Source organism: Dama dama, chromosome 18, assembly GCF_033118175.1.
Source record: "Dama dama isolate Ldn47 chromosome 18, ASM3311817v1, whole genome shotgun sequence".
Lineage (NCBI taxonomy): Eukaryota > Metazoa > Chordata > Mammalia > Artiodactyla > Cervidae > Dama > Dama dama.
In genome coordinates this window covers 62,668,765-62,691,142 of record NC_083698.1, presented here as the reverse complement: position 1 = coordinate 62,691,142, position 22,378 = coordinate 62,668,765, and the positions used below count along the sequence as shown (strand labels likewise).

The following is a 22,378-nucleotide window of genomic DNA, read 5'->3' as shown; positions in this document are numbered from 1 at the left end:
AAACTTTTAAAAGTGCCTTCCTTTGAAAAAAATAGATTCTTTTTTTTTTCCCCCAATTATTTTTATTAGTTGGAGGCTAATTACTTTACAATATTGTAGTGGTTTTTGCCATACATTGACATGAATCAGCCATGGACTTACATGTGTTCCCCATCCTGAACCGCCCTCCCACCTCCCTCCCAGATTCTTTTTTTTTTTTAATAAAAACAATTTTTTTAAATGGTACTGATGCATCTGTTTGCAGGGCAGGAGTAGAGCTGCAGACGTAGAGGACAGACATGTGGACAGGGTAGGAAGGAGCAGGTGGAGCGGAGAGAGTAGCATTAAGGCACCTGCGCCGCCACGTGTGAGACAGACAGCAGTGGGAAGCTGCCGCGGCACAGGAGCCCCGCTGGGGGCTCTGTGACGTCCTGGAGGGGGCGAGGGCGGCGGGAGGAGGCTCACGAGGGAGGGGATGTGTGTGTATGTGTACTTACGGCTGATTCCCGTTGTTGTACAGCGGAAACTAACAGCATTGTAAGGTAGTTATCCTCCAGTTAAAAAAAAAAAAGAAAGTAGTTTAAAAAATGATGACCCTTTTTTGTAAAACGGAAAGTAAAAAATAATTCTTTAAGTATGTTATATAAAAAGTGAAACTTCCAACTGTGTGCTCCCCAAGAGTGTTTCATGCCTGTTTTCTCAATCAGGACTCAACAAACATTGTCTGTAGTAAACATAGTAAGTGTTTTAGGCTTTGTGGATCTCTGTGGCTCTCTTTTGGTGTTTTTGTTTTTCTTTTTTTAACAACCCTTTAAAAACGTAAAAACTATTCTTAGTTCCATGAACCTTGATTTGTCAACCCCTATTCAAAATAGTTTTATATGCTTTAAAAACATATACACATGTGACAGATGACCAATAAACACTTGAAAAGATGCTCAACATCGCTCATTATTAGAGAAATGCAAATCAAAACTATGAGGTACGGTAGAAACCAACACGAAATTATAAAGCAGTTTCTCACCAATTAAAAAATAAATAAAATGTTTAAAAAATACATGTGTGTACATGCATAATGATATATGCATATATCTGTAGTGACTATTATTGATATTGTTTTTAACATATACTCTTTCCTTTACTGAATTAGGAAAAATCAGTTAGGTTTTTCTTGTTATGTTGCTTTCTTCACGAACTTACTTGACATATGTTTTCTTAAATGATAGTGGTAATTAGTTTTGGATTATAGGTGATCATTAGTTTCTTTACATGTACTAGATTTTCTGGAATTTCTTTTTATTTTCAAGTTAAACCAATAAAGTGTTTTGTGTGAGAAGCTAAACCAGAACCAAATTCTTGCTGTTTTCAATTTAGATTCTGAATCCTGCCTGAATGGCGTTTCGTTTGTTTGTTCATTCAGTGTTTGTAATTGTTAAGGGCTATCTACCATTCTAAGTGTATTAGCCTATGGAATCCTCACAATAATTCCATTCACTGGTTCTGTTTCTTAGGAGACTGAAGTGCTGAGAAGTTAGTTGATTTGCCCAAGCCTCAGCAAGGGGGTGGTGGAGCGGGAATGTGAACCAGGGCTGTCTGACTCCAGGCCCCTGCCCTTAACCAGGGTGCTACCCTGCTTTCATAAACCCTACTGCACTCCTGCTCATCCTTTTCTCAGTGTCACTGTGAGCTGTGGCCAAACCCTCAAGGATGGGAAATCAGAAAATGTGGGCCTGAGAAGTCCTGAGGATGGAATGTACAGCATGGTGGCTGTAGTTAATAGTACTATATTGTGTATTTGAAAATTGCTTAGAGAGTGGATTGAAAGAGATCTCATCTCACACACACACACACACACACACAATTATAACTGTGTGTGGTGACAGATGTTACCTAGACTTATTGTGGTGATCATTTAGCAATATATACAAATATCAAATTGTTACATTGTATACCCGAAACTAATATTGTGTATGTCAATTATACCTAAATTTAAAAGAATTAAAGAAAAAATTAAGAAGAAATAGTGGGCCTAGCTTTGAGATTAGGCCTCACATTTTGTGTAAGATCATAAGAAGACTGGACTAAACAAGACCAAAAGCTCTGAAGTCGTAAACTTTTAAGGAGAGGGGGAAACGCCTTTAGAGACTTGAATATTTTCTTTTTGTGTGCTTCATATTGTATTTTTTTAAATAAAAAAGTTACTGATACAGTTAATGCTCTAACCGTTTCTTCTCTTTCCTAAGGGGTCACCATGATCTCAAAATTATCTACCATTCTTAGACATGTTTTTGTAGTTTCACCGTTTAGTACATAAATATCTTCATCAATATCTTTAGTAAATGATAATGAGTAAGTGTATGTTTAAAAACATAGGTATACTAGTTGGCATCTTTAGTGACTCAGATGATCAAGTTACATGTTTTTAGCTTTTTTTTTCCCCCCTTAATTCCTGTTTTGTTGTTTTTATGTGCTGGGGTTTCTGAGCTTATATGAGTTTTATTTTTGCCTCTTTGTTTGAAACACCCCATGCATAACATGTGCTTGAAAAGCTTATTAGGTATGATGGTTGAGTTTTCCCAAACTCTTTGGATCAAAGGCAAAAATAAGTATTTATGAGAAGGACTAACTAGACATCTGCTGAACTAATAAGCCTTTTACCTCTTTGGTTCTTACTCAAATAACAGGTTTTTAAGAGTCTTTGAAAACACTTTAGATTGTGCTTTTGAAAAGTGACTTGGGCATTAATAAGAAATGGAACCTGCCACTGCTGTGATAGCAATGCTGTTATTAAGTTTTATTGTGTGATCTAAACAGTACCTGTTCTTTACTGAGTTTTCTTTTGTTGGGTAGGAAACTGGATTGAGCACAAATGCCCACATTTGTGGCCAGCTGAGATATGTTTTTAGTACAGTCATCTGATGCCAAGTTTTGAGAGCAGTAGACACTTCATACAAAGAGAATGCAGTCATCCCTCAGTGTCTGCTGGGGTTTTGTCCCAGGACCCCCACTGACACCAAAATCCTGGGATGCTCAAGTCTCTTACATAAAAAGGCTTAGTATCTATTTAGACCCTATGCACATCCTCCCATACATTTTAAATTAGCTAGGTTACTTATGATACCAAACGTAATGTAAATGCTTTGCAAATAGTTGCCAGGTTTGCAGCAAATTTGAGTTTGTGGAACTTTCTGAAAAATCTTTTCTAAATACTTTTGATTCACAATTGAATCTGCAGATGTAGAAACCACAGATACAGAGGACTGGCTATATTGTTGGGTGTTAACACTTAAATACACCCTTCAGAATCTACTTACAGTTTTTCAATAACTTTTTAGAGGGAAAAGGCCAATAAAACAATGAAGTAACAACATAGATAAAGTTCCTTTTTTCTGTTTGTCCATCTGTCCTCTCTGAGCTAAGTTTACATTTATATGATTTCTTCTTTGCCCTTTCCATATGGTAAGTACTTACACAGAGTTTACCCACTTAAATTAACAGATTAAAAAGAAGAGGAAACAGATGACATTTAATATATTTGTGTTCCAGTTTAATAATGCCTTTCTAATATACAAAAATCGAGTGTGACCTTGGTATCTCCATCATTGTTAGGCCGGCATGCTGACATTCCTCTTAGTTCTTAGGTTTTTCCTTGATCTCTGAGTCCTGATTTTGGCATATGTCCATTCTGTTTATCCTTCAAGGCTGATGTGACACATTAGCACTCTGTTCATTTCCTCCTCCAGTGTAGTCTTTCTTTATTTTTCTTTTTCTTTCCTTTTTAATGATTCAGATAAATGTACACATGCTGTATTATTTTCCTTATGATTTCTCATAATATCTTCCAGTGAAGAATTATAAACTAGACTATAGGTGCAGGGCATGCTGTGATATAACTTAACTCCCTGTGGATTTCCCCCCACATGTGTTGCTTTCGTATCTTTGTCACTTATGTTCAGAGTGACCATCACCACAGCATCCTAATAGCATGTTCTCATTTCTGCTGCTCTTCCATTGTAATGCCATGATGTTGTTGTAGTGTGTCTTCCTCCCAGATTGCCAATCCCTTCGGTGAATCCTTGCCTTCCCTCCTGCAGCTATTATTGACCTTATTTTTTGTCACCTGTGTTGATCTCTGAACCCACAAGAGATTTTCAAGGGGCTAATTGGGTCACTCACCCTTGACTGTTGCTTTCCATGGTAAAGACTGGTAAAACTCTTCCTCCTCTTGACTGTCTTCCATGCTTTTAAAAGATTATGAAAGTTGTTTTCCTTCTTCACAAACTTTTTTTGAGGTGAGCACCACGTTTAGATTTGTGGGTGCATATGTTCTGTGCTGACTCACAAAAGGGAGCTTGGTTGACCCCTGGGTCCTCCGTGTGAGCGGCGATAGGAAGTATCTGGGAGTGTGCTGTTGTGTGTGTCCTGTGGAATTCGGGTGGTCGACTTCTGGCCAGGACTGTGATTTACTTGCTACTGTAGAGCTCTTCTGAACTAGCCATGCCCTTCTCTCTGGCAGTTCTTAAAAGTGCACAGAGAGTAATGACTTTGTAGGTGTAAATTCTTTGATTTGAGTCAAAGTTTTAACAATACAATTGTATGGGCAGGGGGGAACCATTACAGTTGTCTTTTGGAATCCATGAGGCATTGGTTCTAAGACCCCTTGTTGTTGTTGCTATTGTTGTTTGGTCTCCCAGTCGTGTCCAACTGTTTGCGATCCCGTGGGCTGCAGCACACCAGGCCTCCTTGTCCCTCACCATCTCCCAAAGTTTGCCCAAGTTCATGTCCATTGCATCGGTGACCCCTTGTAGATGCCAAAATCCATCAATGCTAAAGTGTTTTATGGAACAGAGTGTTTTACTAGTGGTTTCTACCAAATTCATTTTGACTCCTGGTCAAAAATTTGATAGAGATATACAAGTTTTGTCTAGGTTCACATTTTATTTCCATAGCTGAATCCCAGCAAATACTAGTTTATCCCATATTCACAATGTGGCAAAATAATTCTGTCCAGAAAATAAAAAGACTACTTTGTGTACATGTGTGGATTATATTTTATAAGATTGCTACTGCTTGATGTATAAAACTGTACCCATTTTAGACATTTGTAAAAGTTGAGTGGAAGTTCTGTAATTGAATTATTCATGAGTATGTGTAATCTGCATGCATTTGTGAATGAACCTTGTGTGAGTTACAGATGTTTATGTCTTCTTAGGGCTGGATCGAGATTGTTGGATGTGCTGACCGTTCCTGTTATGACCTGTCTTGTCATGCGAGGGCCACCAAAGTCCCACTCGTAGCTGAGAAACCTCTGAAAGAGCCCATATCCTTTCTGGTCACTTCTCCAACTCAGGAGTAAACATCTTGAAAATGGATAAGTTCAAGACTGTACCTTGTTCTGTGGATAAACTGAGGTGTTTTGGCACTTTACTTAAACCTATCATTTTATGCATCTCACTGTTTCTTTCTTGTTCTCTTTATCTATAGTCTAACATGTGCCCACTGTGTTGGGTCCTTGAGAGAAAAATGCTCTGTATCTTTCAGGATGTTGACCAGCTTTTCTCAGCCGTTTCCAACACCTGTATCTGCATACATACACTTGAAATCAGCATAAAGAGGATCTTGGATACCAGTAGGAAACTGGTAGTTGTTTTAACTCGATGAAGGCTTGTCCTCAGGATCATTTCTTGAAGTATTGGGGCAGTTCTGTAGCTGTGTATTCCTTGACCCCTTCATACAAAACCGTCAATGTTGTTCAGTTTGAACCCAATAAGGGAGCAATTGGTAAGGCGTATAAGAAGGATGCGAAGCTGGTGATGGAGTACCTTGCCATTTGTGATGAGTGTTACATTACAGAAATGGAGAAACTACTGAGTGAAAAAGGGTAAGTTTTAAGATGTGTCCTTTAACGTGGGCTCCAGTCAGCTATGTTCTCTTTGCCATGTTTTGAAAGTTAGGGGGACATTAGTTTCTTTAGAAATTTTTGCAAGTGAGTACCACCTCTTGGCTACTTTTAAGGGACTGTTTGTTGAGATTTTGGCGTTGTGACCTGGAAATAGACTTGAAGTGAACTGCAAAGATCTTTTTTCCTCCCAGTAACTTTCTTAAAGGAGGAGACTTATCCATGGTAATTAGAAAGTACATCTCTCTCTCAAGTAAATACCCTTTTTTTGAGTTTTGGAGTCCTGAGCATAATTGTTGTAAATATAAATGAAAAATCATAGAGAAGAATCTTTAAAGGAATTCAACAAAATTCAGCACTAAACAATGTAAAATTTACTATGTCTGGCAAACAATAAAAAGTCTCTAGCCATATGAAAAAGCATGAAAAGATCCAAAATAAGGAGAAAAATCAATCAAAAGAAATACTCAGAAGTGACAAGCATCATGGAAATAATACAGAAGGATGTTAAAACAGTATTCATGTGCTCAAGGTCATAAGAGAAAACATGAACATACGAGGTGGGAAATGGAAATTACATATTTTAAAAAACCAAATGGAACATCTAGATAGAGGTGATACCACAAATATAATTGTGTGTACATAGCCACAATACAGTAGAATGAAATCTTCTCAGGTTCTTACAGACAAAAGCCTATACCCGCCAAAAATGTCTTTTGAAAAAAAAATACTTGAGGAAAAAGAAGAGAAAACATTTTCAGACAGAAAACTTAGACGATACATTGTCAGCCAGAGTTACACCACAAGAAAAGTTAAAGGAGTTCTGCAGGCAGAAGTGTGGAAATTTAGGTCTACCCAAAGAAACTAAGAGCTCTAGAAATGATGGCTATGTGGGTGATAAGAGTGACGTTTTCTTTCATTTATTTAAAATGACATCTCTGAATTTCTTTAAAAGATAATGGGTTGTTCAAAGAAAAATATTAAGTGTATTGTGAAATTTGTAATGTGTAGAAATAGCATTTGTGTTATCAGTAGCCCAAAGGAGGGGAGCCAAGAATTGGGAGTATGTAAGAATATGTATACTTTTGTAAGGTGCACATGTTACATATGCTAAGTTTAATCAAAAAGGACATGTAGTCAACTTCAGAGCGATTGCCTGGGTAAGACACACAGAAACCAAAGGCGCTATAGTAGAAACAATAAGGGTGCTAAAACAGAATAATAAAAAATGCTCTAGAAAAAGATAGGAGAAGAAAAATGAACAAAGAACAGATGAGACAAATAGAAAACAACTCAGGAAATGGTAGATTTCAATTCAACAGTATTGATAGTTATTTTAAATATAATGATTCAAACACTCAAATTAATAGACATGTCAGACTGGTTAAAAAATTCGAGACCCAGTTAAATATTGTTTACAGGAAACTGTAATTTTAATACAGACGTACTTCAGAGATACTGTGGGTTTGGTTCCAGATCACTGCAATAAATTTGTCACAATAAAGTGAGTGACACAAATATTTTTGGTTTTGCAGTGCATGTAAAAGTTACGTTTACACTATAATGTACTCTTTTGTGCAATAGCATTATATTTTTAACAACAGTGAATGTACCTTAGTATAGAAATATTTCATTGCTGGAAAATGCTAACCACTATCTGAGCCTTCAGCAAGTGGAAATCTTTAGTAACATCAAAGTCTTCTACTGATTATAGATCACTATAACAAGCATAATAATAATGAAAAAGTTTGAAATATTGCAAACGTTACCAAAATGTGACTCAGAGACAGAAAGTGAGCAGATGCTGTTGGAGAAGCAGTGCTGATAGACGTACAGACACTGGGTGGCCACAAACCTTCAATTTGCCAAAAAGTGCAAAGCTTGTGCTTCTTGTGAAGCACAGAAAGCAAGGTATGCCTCTACTCAAGTAGTTTAAAGGGAAAAGAAATATTTTAAAAATATTTCCCACACAAACGTTGATCAAGAAGGTGGAGTGGCTTATTAACATCAAAGGAAGCTTAAGAACAAGCAGAATTATCAGGTTGCATTTCATAATGATAAAGGGATCAATTCATCAAGAACATTACATCGTTTCTACCCATGTATGCCACTAAAAACCACCTCAAGATATGTAAAGCAAACTTGACAGAACTGAAAGGAAAATTAGACAAATTCACAGTTACAGTTAGAAATTTTTACACCCCTCTCAGTGATTGGTAGACAGAAAAGAATTGGTAGGAGTTTGAAGATATAAACACTATTAATCAACCTACTTGTTGTTTGTAGAATACCTAATAACTGAAGAGTATATACTTTTAAGTACATTTGGAACATCTTTCATATTTTTTGTATCACTCCAGCAAAGAATGACTTGGCATTTTCAAAGAGTTGTTTAAAAGAAAAATGCAGTATGGGAGTCTGCTTATGGTCTGCAAACCCTGAATATTTTATAACTGAATATTTCATAATTAGCCCTATACAGAAAGTTTGCCAAACCTTGTCAGAGACATTAGGCTAAGTGAAAGAAGTTTACACAAAAGATGATATGCCAGACTCTAGGAAAGACAAACCTAGTTTAGAGTAGTCGAAAGCACATCAGTGGTTGGAGTGAGAATGGAGGGGATCAAAAGAGAAGGGACCCAGGGGAACTTTTGGGGCCATGGTGGGTGCATGAGTATGTGTATTTGTCAGCTATCGCAAGTTGAACACTTGTAAATTGAAGATAAAATTATCTATTTCAATAGGAAAATTTTAAAATATTTCTGGTCTCCTAGAATTAATGTCTGTTTATGCTAGAATAACGTCATATCCCATTAAAGTTAACATAGGTTACTAACAGATTTATGTACAAACAAGACAGCTTTTTAAAAATTATTCTCAAATAATAACTATCTCCTTGCTAATTTCAGCTTTTTTATAACTGTTACATACCCTACACTTAGACTGTGCTCATGGAGAAAATGTATATGATACTGTCTATGTGGAGTCTTTAATACATGCATGCACAGACTCCAGACAGAATAGTAAAAATGGAAGAAATCAATGAAAATCATTCATATGATGCATGAGATTACCACTGCTAGAAACTAGCAGAATGCAGTGTACCATGTACCAGCCATACAGCTCCAAGGACAACCACAGGAGGGCTCTCTTTTCTCAGCACCAAGCTGCTCGTGAGACCAGACACATCCAAATTGATCATAATGTGATGAAATACCTCATAAGCTAAAATACAGATATTACATAAAGTGCTTTATAAAGGTGAATTCTTATAACCTGAAATGGTATGGGCATATCTCAGGATATAAGCATGCAGCAGTCAGTGATTTGGGGGGGATAGTATTTTATATTGACATATCAAGCAGAATCTTTAAACTTCTTTTAAGCTGATCTTCATCAGCATAAGTATAAAAATTCAATTTGGAAAAAGTGTGGGAGTTTTAAAAATTCTTTCTGTAAGATGACAAGTTGGTCATTTTTACATTTGTTGGGACAGTAATGAGAACAGTGGTCTTTTTGCCAGCAGACCTGCTTCTGACAAATTTATTGTAATTATTCTATAACTGAGTTTTAAAAAAATTTTCTTTGGTTTTACCTTGATCTCAAAATCAAGGAGTTGGTCACTAAGTCACTTGTGGAATTTTGTAAGACTAGCTACATATTTGGGTGCCTCCCAAAATACTGTTTGGTGCTGTTGTTAGAATAATACTTAATTTGGTACTCCTTATGAAAAATATAAATTTGACTTCAGTTGTTATATCTGGATTGTTGACCAAGTTGTATTACACTTAAAAGAGGTTTAGCAATCTGTAAAACTCCTTTAAATTGAGGCATGGGCATATGTGTTTTCACTAATATGTGCTTTGTTTCATTGTAGGGAATTTACTGTTGAAACTGAAGGGAAAACATTTCAGTTGACAAAAGATATGGTCAATGTGAAGAGATTCCAGAAAACACTACATGGTAAATTTGTAAAAATAATTAAGGAACAAGCAGACAAAAATCATTACTGTTTAATGGCATTTTTTTAAAGTTTCATAGCATAACTATTTTATGGAAAATTTGAAGAAGAAAATGAATCCTTAATATAGCCCTAAATTTGATGAATATGTTCAAGGCATTATCTTGTTTTTTTTTTTAAAAAAAAAAAAAATAATTGTACTCATTACTGAAAAATAACTTATAATGCCATCTTTATATTTTCTGTGACTGAGACACATATGAAGATTATCTCTTTGATTAAAAGCATCTTTTTTTTTTTTTTTCCTCACTCTAAGGAAAAATTCTTTTATTTTTTAAGCAAAAGAGAGAACTTATCCACACTGTCTTTTCTGGCAGATTAACTTATTAAAAGTCATTTAGGTTAGTGGTCGTTCATACTTTTTAAAAGCCAAGGAGATGATTATTGTTTTGTAGGACAATTCTATGAGTTGATCAATGAGTATTTTAGAGAAGGTACGAAGGATTCTTGGTTGAATTGATGCTCCTGGAACCTGAGAGTAGTGGGTATTTGAGACAATACTGCCCATCGAACGAGCTGGCCTCCTTTTCCATTTGTTTTTGGCTTGCCTCATTGTTGCTAGGCTGCAAGGAGCTGTAAAAGCAGGCGGAGCCGTGATAGGAGGGAGCAAGGGAAACCCTTCTTCATGCTCTGAGGCCTTTTAGCCACATCCTGGCAGCTGGCTTAGAGCTGTCCTTCACCATTGCTCAGATGCCACCAAAGGATGGGCAGAAAATGCCTTGGCCATTTCTCAAATGTTACTCTCATGTGTGAGTTTTTGGTTCCAGTTACCTCATTTCTCTTGAAACAAGTTCTCAAGGTTAGGGTCAGTTTAGTTAGATGTGGATAGTGCTTAGCCATGGTTCCTTTCTGAATAATGAGTAATAATGAAGACAATTCCTCTGTATACCACAAGTATAGTTTCACCCATGGGAAGAGCTGTGAGGTCCCTGGTCTTTGACTGACTGCTGGTACCTGAGCAAACTCTTCTCTAAGGGACTCCTGACCCCAGAACCTTGGAAATACAATAGCAGTAACCTGACTCTCTTCAGGAGTTCTCATCCAGATAGTAAGATAAAAAGTAAAGCACAAATCATATGATACTTGTATGTAGGAGTTGTTTTTATTAAATTTGCCGACTGTGGTGGTGGATTTTTAATTCTAGCAAAGTCTTACAGAAGCTTTAGAGTTTCAGTGCTTTCTGCATGAGTGAGGCAGAAGGCATTGCTCATAGCTTACCAATTTGGTGAAGGAATACACTGGTATCTTGTTTTATTTTTTATGCTATACAAACAATTAAATTTGGTAAAAAAAAGTTTTCCTCTCCAGTTTTCTCTTTAAAGGCATCATGTTTTCTACCAGGAAATAGTTTTTAGGAATGTTCCGATTTTTTTGTCCTGCTGTACGGGGTCAATCACAATCCATCTAGAATAGAGATATTTTTAGGGCCAATTAGAATTGTTTAGAGAGGACCCGAAGTGCATCATGTGGGGTTTAAGAGAGCCTTACTGAATTTCTGTTTCTCTTGCAGTGGAAGAAGTTATTCCGAGTGTAATTGAACCCTCTTTTGGCCTGGGCAGGATCATGTATACAGTATTTGAACATACATTCCAAGTTCGCGAGGGAGATGAACAGAGAACGGTGAGTTGTCATGTAGAGTGTACTGTTTGTTGTCTTACAGTGTCAGAGAATGACATTTACTGAGTGATGTTAAGACAACTCTGAAACAGTCAGTTTTTATTTACTGGAATATTAACACCTTTGCTTAACTGTTTACAAAGCAAAGCACTTCCTTATCTCATTTGTGCATTAGAATGTATAGGTTATTCCAGATGCCATTGTTTTAGTTGCATCTGAGTTCTGAGACAACATACTATTTTGAGAGAGCTGTCTGTATTGCATCAATGGGAGGAGTGCTCCTTTCTGGATATACTTGTTTTTAGAAAATTGGGAAGGAGGAGATGATTTATAGAATTTGGACAAACTTAAAAACTCTATTCATACTTTGGTAAAGCATTAAAAGGAACCTGAACTGCATGAAATTGTCTGAGGTATTTTGAAGGTAAAGATGTAAATTCCTAGGTTTTAGTCCAGAGATACAGATTCACTAGGTCTGAGATCCCAGGATCTAGTTTTGTGTGTATGTGTTTATAAGAAACCCAGATGATTTCATTGTGGGATATTGACAGATCATAAATTGAGCAGAAGTATGTGATGTGTAGGCTTTCCCAGCATTCAAACCTAGCTAACGCTGCATGTTTTTAAGAAGTCTTCATCCCTCAAGTTTTCTTTTGGCTCCAGTGCTTTTGAATTACTGCTCCATGTCTTCCACATAGCTTTTCATTATGGCTTATTTCACCTTTCTCAACCTCATCTCTGGTTGTGGAAATTATACTCCTTTGATACATAACTACAGGTTTCCAGGAAGATCACTCAGAAGAAGAATGCTAGAGAGGAAAGGTTGTACAGGTCAAATTAACTGAAAGAAGCATTCTTACCTGCGTGACCAGCTAAAGTTGAGTGTGTACACAATGCTGGAGTTTTTCCTAGGGCGTTTAGCCTTAAAGATGAACTGATTAGTTCTTGGTTGGATGGCATCACCAACTTGATGGACATGACTTTGAGCAAGCTCCGGGTGTTGGTGATAGACAGGGAAGCCTGGCACGCTGCAGTCCATGGGGTTGCAAAGAGTCGGACACAACTGAGCAACTGAACTGAAGAGTTCTTGGCACCAGTATTTTTAAAAGTTTGACATAACTGTTGATAATGTACAGCTAATAAAGCTACTCTTTTATTCTCTGCCCTGAAGTCACATCTTCATCTCCTGACATTTAAGGAGTGGCTTTTCATTCATTAACAGATAGCAGGAACCTGAGCCTGGACCCCAGAGATGTAGACATAAGGAATGGTTCTTCCTGAGGAATGACATCATACTTTACTGAATGTGCCCTTTTTAAAAGGCCAAGTTTGCTTCAAACTTTTCCTGCTTATTTTTCTAATGAAAAGGTTTTTTAAAAAAGCTTTCAGCTATTCCTTTGACTCTATAGTGATAAAACTAAAGTTGTAATAGAAATTTCTTAAAGGCTAGGCAAGAATAAGTTACAGTGTTTTATGAATTACGTAGAGATTTCATCATGAAGAGGAATTTGATTAGGCTGTAAGAAGCCAAAAATGTTTCTAAATTATTAGCACATAGTCCTTCGATCCATTTTCCTATAAATTTGGTATAAAAGCATTGCTAGTTAGATAACAAAAAAATCCCATTTTTCTATAAAGCCAGTTCCCCACTTCTCTCTCACATTAAATGGAATTATCACAAGAGGAGGAGAGGAGTGGAGTTATGAGTGTTCCTAGAGGAACAGTAGTAGAGGAGCAGAAGCAGTTCCAGAGACGGGGAGTTCACTGAGTTGTTCCAGATTCTGAGCTGAAAACCAAGTCTTTCTGATTCTAGTTCTGGTTATCCTGCTGTCTGTTTTATCGCAATGCTTTTTCACATCCTGTTTTCCGGTGTTTTGATAGTGAAATTTGGATGTTAATGTTTAGATCTTTATACGCTAACGCATTTGGATGTCTTTTTAAATCATCTAGTTCTTCAGTTTCCCTGCCGTAGTGGCTCCATTCAAATGTTCCGTCCTTCCATTGAGCCAGAACCAGGAGTTCATGCCATTCGTCAAGGAATTATGTAAGTAAATCCAGTTGGTTAATCTCCATGGGAATACTATCAGGCAGACTGAATTTTAGGAAGTGTCTCTTAAAAAAAAAAAAAAGTATTGAATAAAGAGTATGCTTGATCGGGGTGTTTTCTCTTAGCATTTGAATGAGTTGGGGTAGGACCCAAGAATCGGATTGCATATTGCTTCTCCTGCTGACCCGGCCGGTCACATCATCAGGGATGTGACCTCCCTGATACCCAGTGGAGGGTGACATACCCAGTGGAGGGTGACCACTCTGTGAATCTGCAGCTGCTGGACTCACAGCACTGGAAGGGATCTTTGTGGCCATCTGGTGGGGCCCACACGTTTCAGAGCTGGGAGATGGGAGGCATCCACTGAGCTGCTCGGGGCCATACCGGTCTCCTCACCTTGGCTGCTTGTGCCCCTGCAGCCAAATGAGAAACCCGGATGAGTGAGGGTTTGGGCTCCAGCAGGGGCTTAAGCTTTGGGAATTTTTCTGTCTCTTGCAGCTGCAACTTCTTGCTCTTTTGTGTTAGCTCCTGTTATAAGTTTCCTGAGCTCATGTGACATTTTTAATTTACTGAATTTATTTTGGGTAGCGGAGGCCTTGACCAGGCACGGCATCTCTCACAAAGTGGACGATTCCTCGGGATCCATCGGGAGACGCTATGCCAGGACTGATGAGATTGGGGTGGCTTTCGGCATAACCATTGACTTCGATACAGTGAACAAAACCCCTCACACAGCCACTTTGCGGGACCGAGACTCCATGCGGCAGATCAGAGCAGAGGTGACTGCCTTCGCTTTGGCATTTGTAGTCTTAAAAATGCGTACTGGTTCCTTCCGAGCTGAGATCGATTTTGTTGTGTTTATGCATCCCTTCTTTTTGTCTTTTTCATTTTAATCATTAAGTTTGTATCAGACAGAGCACAGATTTCCCGAATCCCCTAGGCTTAATTATGAAAATATTCATTAACACTTCTCTAATATTTTACAGCCATGTGTATCACTCTGGGCTCATTCTCTGACAGTTTGCATTTATGATTGTTTATTTGAGCAAGAGAAATAAGATCGCAAGTGGTTGTTGCCATAGTTTTATTGGCAGGCTTTGGGGGGCTTAGACAGTTTTATTTTTATATTTCCATATAAGTGTACCCACGAGTATGTATAAACTTCTTCATGCTAATCAATTCAAAACAGTGAATAATATTTCAGTAATTTTACTTTATGGGAAGGGAACCATGGAGATGGGAAAAGTACAGGAGGGAAAGGAAAGAGTGACCTCTTTGACAGCTGCCTGACCAGTTTATGTTGAGCAAGTTTGTATTCAGAGTGCCTTTCATTTGCTCTGCTTGTTACTGAGAGTTTGTCATACGGAAAACAGAAGTGAAAGGCTGCTTTTTTCCCAAGGGAATTTTCAGTCTACTATAGAGGTCACAGATTTCTGGCTCATCTTTTTACAGTACCAGATCTGGCTACTCTGAACCTATATTCCTGTCAGGCAGGGGTTCTCAGAGTGCGGTCCCTGGACCAGCAGCATCTGCATCACCTGGGAGCTTGTTAGGGAAGAGAAATCTCCACCCCAGACCTGCTAAGTCAGAAACGGGGAGGAAGCTGGGGTTTGGAGGGAGAGAGAGGGTGGGCAGAACTGTTTTAACAAGCCCCCCGGGGACTTGCCTGGCAGCCCAGGGGTGAAGACCCTGCGCTTCCAATGCAGGGGTGCAGGTTTGATCCCTGGTCAGAAAGCTCAGATCCCACATGCCTCACGGCTGAAACACCAAAAACAGAAAACAGCAATGACATTATAACAAATTCAATAAAAACATTAAAAATGCTCCACATCAAAAAAAAAAATCTTTAAAAAAAGAAACAAGCCTCCCAGATGATTCCTGTGGTTGGCCACTCGGGTTTGAGAACCCCTGCTGGGTGGTGGCCACCGTTGGTTCTGGCTGATGAACAGCTGGCCCCTTCCTTAGGGGCTCTCCAGTTTCCTGACTCCCTTCACTCCTGTTACTTGACTGACCATGGTTCTAAGAGTTGAATTTAATACATATGAAGTAACTTCAGGTAGCCTGGAGGTTTGGAATGACTAGGAAAGGCTCTGTGGCGAATTGGGGTACCCAAGGGAGCTGGCAGGGCTTCTGGGGTGGAGGAAGAGCAGGACCCCAGCCTGGGAGGGAGGTAAGCATAACTAGGTAAAGAGGCTTCAGTGGGAGTCATTTAGAAAGACACTGTAGGGACCAGTTTTTGGAGGGATCCTGTCACTGTGTAGACATGGACTTGACTGTGTTGTTTCCTGAGTGCAGGGTGAATCCTTTTTTTCTGACAGCCTAATCCAGTTGGTTGATTCTGGGACTTCTCTTTTCTTTTACCCCAGGTCTCTGAACTGCCCAGTGTTGTCCGCGATCTGGCCAATGGCAGCATCATGTGGGCGGATGTGGAGGCCAGATATCCTGTCTTCGAAGGTCAAGAAACTGGGAAAAAAGAAGCAATCGAAGAATGAGAGCAGTTTTGACAACTTGTGACCATTTGTTCTAATAAAAGAATAACTCTTATCATGTCCACTTTATAAAAAAAAAAAAAAAGCAGCATCTCAGTTCCTCCCCAGGACTACATTTTATCCTCAGTGGCTGCCTGATCTTACTCCCACGATTAAAGTTGAAGGAATTCTGAACAGACTTGTAACCTACATGCTCTTGTTTCTGCTATTTTTCCTACCTTGGGGAGACACCCATGACTTAACATGAAACTGAATATACCTTAAACTTGACTTTATTCATAAGACCGTAAAATTTACTTAAACGAACTGATGATGTTTAGTGTATTTACAGAGTTGTGCAACTGCCGTACCGCCATCCAATTTTAGAACATTTCCATCACTCCTAAAAGAAATCTCCTGGGGCGTTGCAGCCCCAAGCAGCCACTTATCTGTTTTCTGTCTCTATGGATTTGCCTTTTCTGTTCTCTTTTTCTGAGGTGATGCATTGTGCTGAAGAGGCAGCAGTCTCTTGAGTACGGGGACTGGCTTCTGGGAGGTGTTGAGGTGTGGAGGAGGCTGCAGAAGCAGTGGAGAAGGAAGAGACTTGCTGGGGTGAGGGTCAGGGCTGCTAACCCCAATATCCTGATGACACTCTGCTCTTCAGAGTGTCCAAGTGGGGTGCATCTACAGAAACCATCTATTTAAATTCTAAGGCGTGCTTGTACTTGGCTTCCCAGATAGCCCTGGAAATTGCTGAACTCCTGATGCTGGAGGAACCCCATCTGCCGTGTCTTGACTTAGCATTTCTCAACCGTCACAGTGTCTTGATTTTAGCCTAGTAGTTTTTGGCTCAACTTTTGAGGGACTTCACTTCTATGATGTTTTTGCATAGAGTCAGAACACATGTGTTCATTTGTTAGGAAAAAATTAAAGTATGTGAGTTGACCAGCTCTTTATTTGCTGTGTTAAGACTGTCTAGCATCCCATCATCCTCTCAGACAGTAGAAGGGAGGGGATGTGCCATATCCAGAATGTTTTCCTTGTCTTGAGAATGAAGAGCAATTGAAAAATTCCACTGGGATTCTCTCATCTTTATCTCTTCTCCAATGGTGCCTACCACAGTGCTGTACACAGTAGGTAGTCAGTAAATAGACTTTGCATGAGTCTTGATTTTGACAAACCCCTGGGGAAGAAATCATTTCACTGATGCTTATTTCTCTTCTAACCTATTCTTTTCAAAGTATTCATTATTAAATGAGAAGCAACTAGCTTTTAAATAAACTGAGTTTTTATTTTCTAAGGATTTTTTTCACCCCTTATAGCTCTTAACTTGGTGTGTCTTCTAGCATTCTCACATTGGGGCTGGGACAGAGGTGTAGGGGGGCAGTTGTCTTTACTACTTAACATTTATTTAACTTTTCACAGTGAGCACCTCCCTAGTCAATCACCACAACCTCAGGCATTGTTAAGAACTCCTTAATAGGAAAAATAAACACGTAGATTTATCTACTTTGGATCGTAAAAGGATTGGAACCAAAGCTCTCTTCACTTTTCATTGGCAAACACATTTGTCATGAGTTAGATGGTGGATATGAATTCTACAAGCCCTGCTTTCTCTGGTCTTTCCTCTAGGTGCAATGCACGATTTCTCCCCATAGAGCCCCTACTGCCTGTTAAGTGATTGATTACCTGCGTGGGGAAGCTGGGTAAATAGCCGATGGTTCTCTCTCTCTCATATGCTTGCTTTTTTTTTTTTTTCTTGTTAATTTATTCCTTCTTATTTGTTTTTTTTTAATGTTTATTGACACCAATTATGAAGTCGCTCAGTCGTGTCCGACTCTTTTGCGACCCCATGGACTGTAGCCCACCAGGCTCCTCCATCCATGGAATTTTCTAGGCAAGAGTACTGGAGTGGGTTGCCATTTCCTTCTCCACATATGCTTGCTTTTAAGCAGTCGGGAAGAGTTGTTTTCTAAAGAGGCTCTACACACCAAAGACTTGTGTGTGCACAACTCCTCTCTTCTGTTCAAGTCCAATGTGTAAGCCAGGGACTTTCTGGCTTGATGTGCTATGCAGCCCATTATTATTTATGCATTTGTATCAAACTGTGAGCTATCTCGGGAGCTGGCTAAGTAGCACTGCCCCAGAAGTCACTCCTGTTCTCCATTCTTCTCAAAAATAGGAAGAAAGGTGACAGTCTAACATTTCCATGGAATGTACATTAAGAAAACAGTAGTTTCTTGAAACTTTCTTGAAAACTTAGGTTGAATTCAGGATGCTCAGACAAATACGAATTATGTCTAGAAAGGTGGTTGGTGCCTGAGTCCTGCAGGAGTCCAGAAACAATACTGCCTAACGGCTCATGATAGTAACATACGGAATATAGAGTGCTCCAGAATTCATTGTGACGTCATATAAATAAATGATCCTACTAGTCAGGTGAGATGGTACTAGACATGTTAATGTTCAAAGGTCTTTGTGATAACAATTTGAAAAATTTTGTCAAATCCCTTGATAGATTCATTCTAGACCCTTATTTATTAATCCCTTAACCAATATAAACTTGGGCTAATGATAGTGACTGTCTTGCCCAGTGGAGTATATTCACAAGAGAAACAAACCAAAAATAAATCCAAATTATCTCTGGATGCAGCTGCACTTAAATTAACCTCCTATCACTAGGGATAACTATTAATCTGCATCTCTTGGGTGGGGCTAGGATGAAGAGGTTCAGATAGCATCAATCACGTTAAAGAGCCTTGCACCAGCATCTTTGCTGATAGTCTGACTATGTGTAAGGCAGGTTTTGTTTGCTTGGCATTTGTCCATCCCAAAGAAGTTTAGTTGAAGATTCAGCATATGAATGGATGAATAATTTTGTTGTGCCTCAAAATTCGCCTGTCTCTTCAATAAATCTTGGTTATTGGGCTGCGTCTAAGCAGTAATTGTGTTAGGATCATGTGGAAAGGATTAATGGCTCTTCTGGAAATTGGGTTATTATTTGGGAGCTTCACCAGGAAATGCCTGAGAGCTGTAGCCTATGGCCCTGCCCTCCTGCCAGGAGATTTTCTGGTGCTGGCGACTTCTGTTCTCCCAGTTGCGATGGTATACCTTTCTTGCATGATTAAGGATACATTTTTTAAACCTTTTGCAGCAGTGAAAGAGTTAGGACAGTAGTGCTCAACACTGCCTGCACACTGGAATCACTGGAACTTTGAAAAATGCTCATGTATATGCACCCTTCAAACCAATTTACTGAGTTTTGAAGTTCAGACAGCAAAATTTCGAAAGCCCCTTAGGAAAACCTCTGCTAAAACAGATACTTCAGCTCAAGCCATAAAAAGACTGAGCCCTGCCCCCTCCTGCCCCACTCCAGAGTGGGGAAGCATCTTCTGAACAAAATTTTTACTGACAACAGGTTAAAAGTTGTCATTAAACATACCAAAGTTTCCAGAAAAGATGAATTTAGCAGGCATTGTTTTATGTTGCTCCGGTGAGGTGTCAGTAAACGTGCTCTCATGAACCCTCCACGGCTCATATCCAGCTTCCCTTGTCCAGTGTTGGGGGTTCAGGCCTCTCCTCTGCCCGATATCCCTTCAGGACTTTAGTGGTTGGAGCTCAGTGTTTCCAGGGAGAATGGCATGTTTGCTGCGTGCCTATCACGTGCCAGGCTCTATTCTAAGAGAGGTCCTTTGTGTTCTCTCTTTTCACCCTTACGGTAATTTAAATATTACTGTCCTTTAAAAAAGAAGAAAAAGTGAAAGTGTTAGTTGCTCATTCATGTCCGACCCTTTGGAACCCCACGAACGGTAGCCCACTAGGGTCCTTAGTCCATGGGATTCTCCAGGCAAGAATACAGGAGTGGGTTCCCATTTCCTTCTCCAGGGGATCTTCCCGACCCAGGGATCGAACCCAGGTCTCCTGCACTGCAGGTGGATTTTTTAGCATCTGAGCACTCAGTTACTTACTAACAGTTCCAAACAGTCTGTTGCTGTTGGGAGATGCTTACTTGTATATAACCCTTGCCCTACAACTCAGGACCTTTCCTTCTTGTCCCACACTTTGGAGTTTGTGAATGCAGATTCTCAGCCAGGTTAGGAAGTCTAGCCTTCTCAGCCATGACTTAACTTCACAAGAAGCTGTGCCTGTAGATATCTCTTTGAGGAGGGTGTTGCCAGCACTAGAGATGATGATGAGGGAAGAAAGAGGCAGGAAAACTTCTCACGGGCTCAGTGGTAGACTACAGCATTGATATTTTCTGTCTCCACAAACCCATTTCTGTCCTCAACCATCAGTTTTGCTTAATACCCTATCAAGCTCAAATTTTCCTCTACTCCGCCTCCCCCCATCTCTTTCTCTTTCTCTCCCCCTTGCTCATCTTTCTACTTTAATCTCTTGTCCACTGGTCAACATTTGCCCGTTTGGGGTATTTACCACAAAACACAATTCTTACTTAGCAGCAGGAGATTCACAGCTTTCCTGTGTACCTCAATATGTAGATTTACCAAAACCATTTGGACATCATCTGCGTAGCCATTTAAGATTCTTTGCCCAGGTTAGGACATGTGTCAGATCTGGGCCATCGGTCCAGCAGCTAGAGCACAAAGTACGCATAGCTGTCTGCTGTCTGGGGCTGTGAGGAGGGCTGAGAGAGTTATTACGCAGGAAACATAAGAGGCTCTAGCTTAAAGAACGGAGAGCTGTCACCTGAATCACTCAGTCCTTTTTCTGCTCTCCTGGAGAGTTCATTTCCTTTTCTGAAACCTGGTTTAACAGAATGATTTCAGATTTTAGTAAGTCGGTCCATAAACGACTAAGTAAAAGCTTTCTCCTTTACTCCTCGGAGTCACCAGCAGAGGTGGCTGAGTGGGAGGCATGTGTCCTTGGCCTGACTTCTCTGTGCTGGTTGAGACTTGGGTTCAGAATCCGTGACCATTCTCGTTTTCCTGCTCAATGTCATTTCCTGCTGGTGAGATATTACCACAGTAAAGCATTGACTCTGGAGGCAGACTTATCCACAGGTAAATGGACTCAGACACGCAGGCAGTGTTGTGGTGGGCAATGTGTCTAACCTAGAGCTGACAGTCCTTTACTACTAAAGAAGCTATGTCCTCATTTGAAAAGAAATAAGAAAAAATTCCTCCATCAGCAGAACTTTAGGCAGATGAACCTGTCTTGGGCCTGGGGGGTTGCGGGTAGGGTATGGTGTGGCTCTTGTGTTAATTGAAAAAAGGTTGATTTTTTTAATTTTCAAAATCTGAATCCACTCCAACTTGGCTAGAGAGAAGACTGCAGAACTACTGTTGTGAATGCTAGATGGAGAAATCTAGTCCTGGGTCACGTGCTGTTGGATTTTCAGAGAAGGGGGCCTGTTCGACGAGCAAATGTGCACTGGCTGTCTGCCCTTGTGGGAGCCCAGAATCTGTGGATTGTGTGTGTTGGGGGACAGGGACAATGTAGTCAGGGTGAGCCCTAAGGGATCCCTCTAAGGGGCTGTCATTGCTTTTGTTTCTTGTAGTGTTTTCCCTACTTTTGCACCACTGTGCACTTTCTTGGCCATAGGAAATGCTGGACTGCTTGCTCTCCTTAAAGTGTTTCCCTTTGAGAGTGTGTATTTATGAGAAACTTGTATCCAGTGAGACAATTAGACAAGCAGGTGTGGGGCTGGGGAACTGAGCAATGGACTGCAGTTTTCCCAGGTGACCTTAATTCAGGACCTGTGATCTTGCTGAATGAGGGTGGGTGCAGCTGTGAGTTTTGTGCCGGAAGCCAAGTAAAGTGGACTCTGGTCCTGACTCTGAGAATATAACAGTGACAGCCTTGCTCTAACCCTCATACTTCCATCCCGGGCCACAGCCTGAACCTGAACCTCATGGAAAGTTCTGGAGCTTGGGACTGGGACAAGAGAGCCCTTCCTCTTTGGGAGCCAATGCTTTCTGTCCTCCTCTTTCAACTTTAAGGACTGGGCGCAGACATGAGCCCCAGGAGCGTTTTTCCAGGCAGTGTCTACATTTGCTGGGTCTTAAAACTCAATCACCAACAATTAGTGCAGAAGCAGTTATGCTAACTGAAACAATTTAGACTAATTGAAACCTTTTTTGGCTCATCAAAACCCACTGTTCTGCATCTGAGGGTGAGTTAATTGATAGTGAGATTAAGCACGATGAGATTATGGGAAAGAAAAAAAAGCACTGACAAGCTTTTAAAAATCTTTATGAACATTCATTTTAAAATTGAGGCCAGATCTTCTATCTTGCTAAAAAGAATTCTGAAGCAGGCTTGCACTGGTCCACTGGTCCACTCCATTAACCTGTCCTCTGGGTTAGTAACAATGGATGCCAGTCTTG

General features: G+C 39.8%; 1 protein-coding gene across 1 annotated transcript in view; it reads left to right on the top strand.

Moving 5' to 3' along the window:
• GARS1 (glycyl-tRNA synthetase 1) overlaps positions 1-16,241 on the top strand; it is a 42,416-nt gene extending 26,175 nt beyond the window's left edge. The window contains exons 11-17 of the mRNA XM_061165430.1: positions 5,192-5,300; positions 5,716-5,860; positions 9,756-9,841; positions 11,410-11,519; positions 13,467-13,560; positions 14,152-14,342; positions 15,930-16,241. Coding sequence (XP_061021413.1) covers positions 5,192-5,300; positions 5,716-5,860; positions 9,756-9,841; positions 11,410-11,519; positions 13,467-13,560; positions 14,152-14,342; positions 15,930-16,055 — 861 coding nt within the window. The 3' untranslated portion in view covers positions 16,056-16,241. The remainder of the gene's footprint in view (positions 1-5,191; positions 5,301-5,715; positions 5,861-9,755; positions 9,842-11,409; positions 11,520-13,466; positions 13,561-14,151; positions 14,343-15,929) is intronic.
• The last annotated feature ends 6,137 nt before the right edge of the window (positions 16,242-22,378 follow it).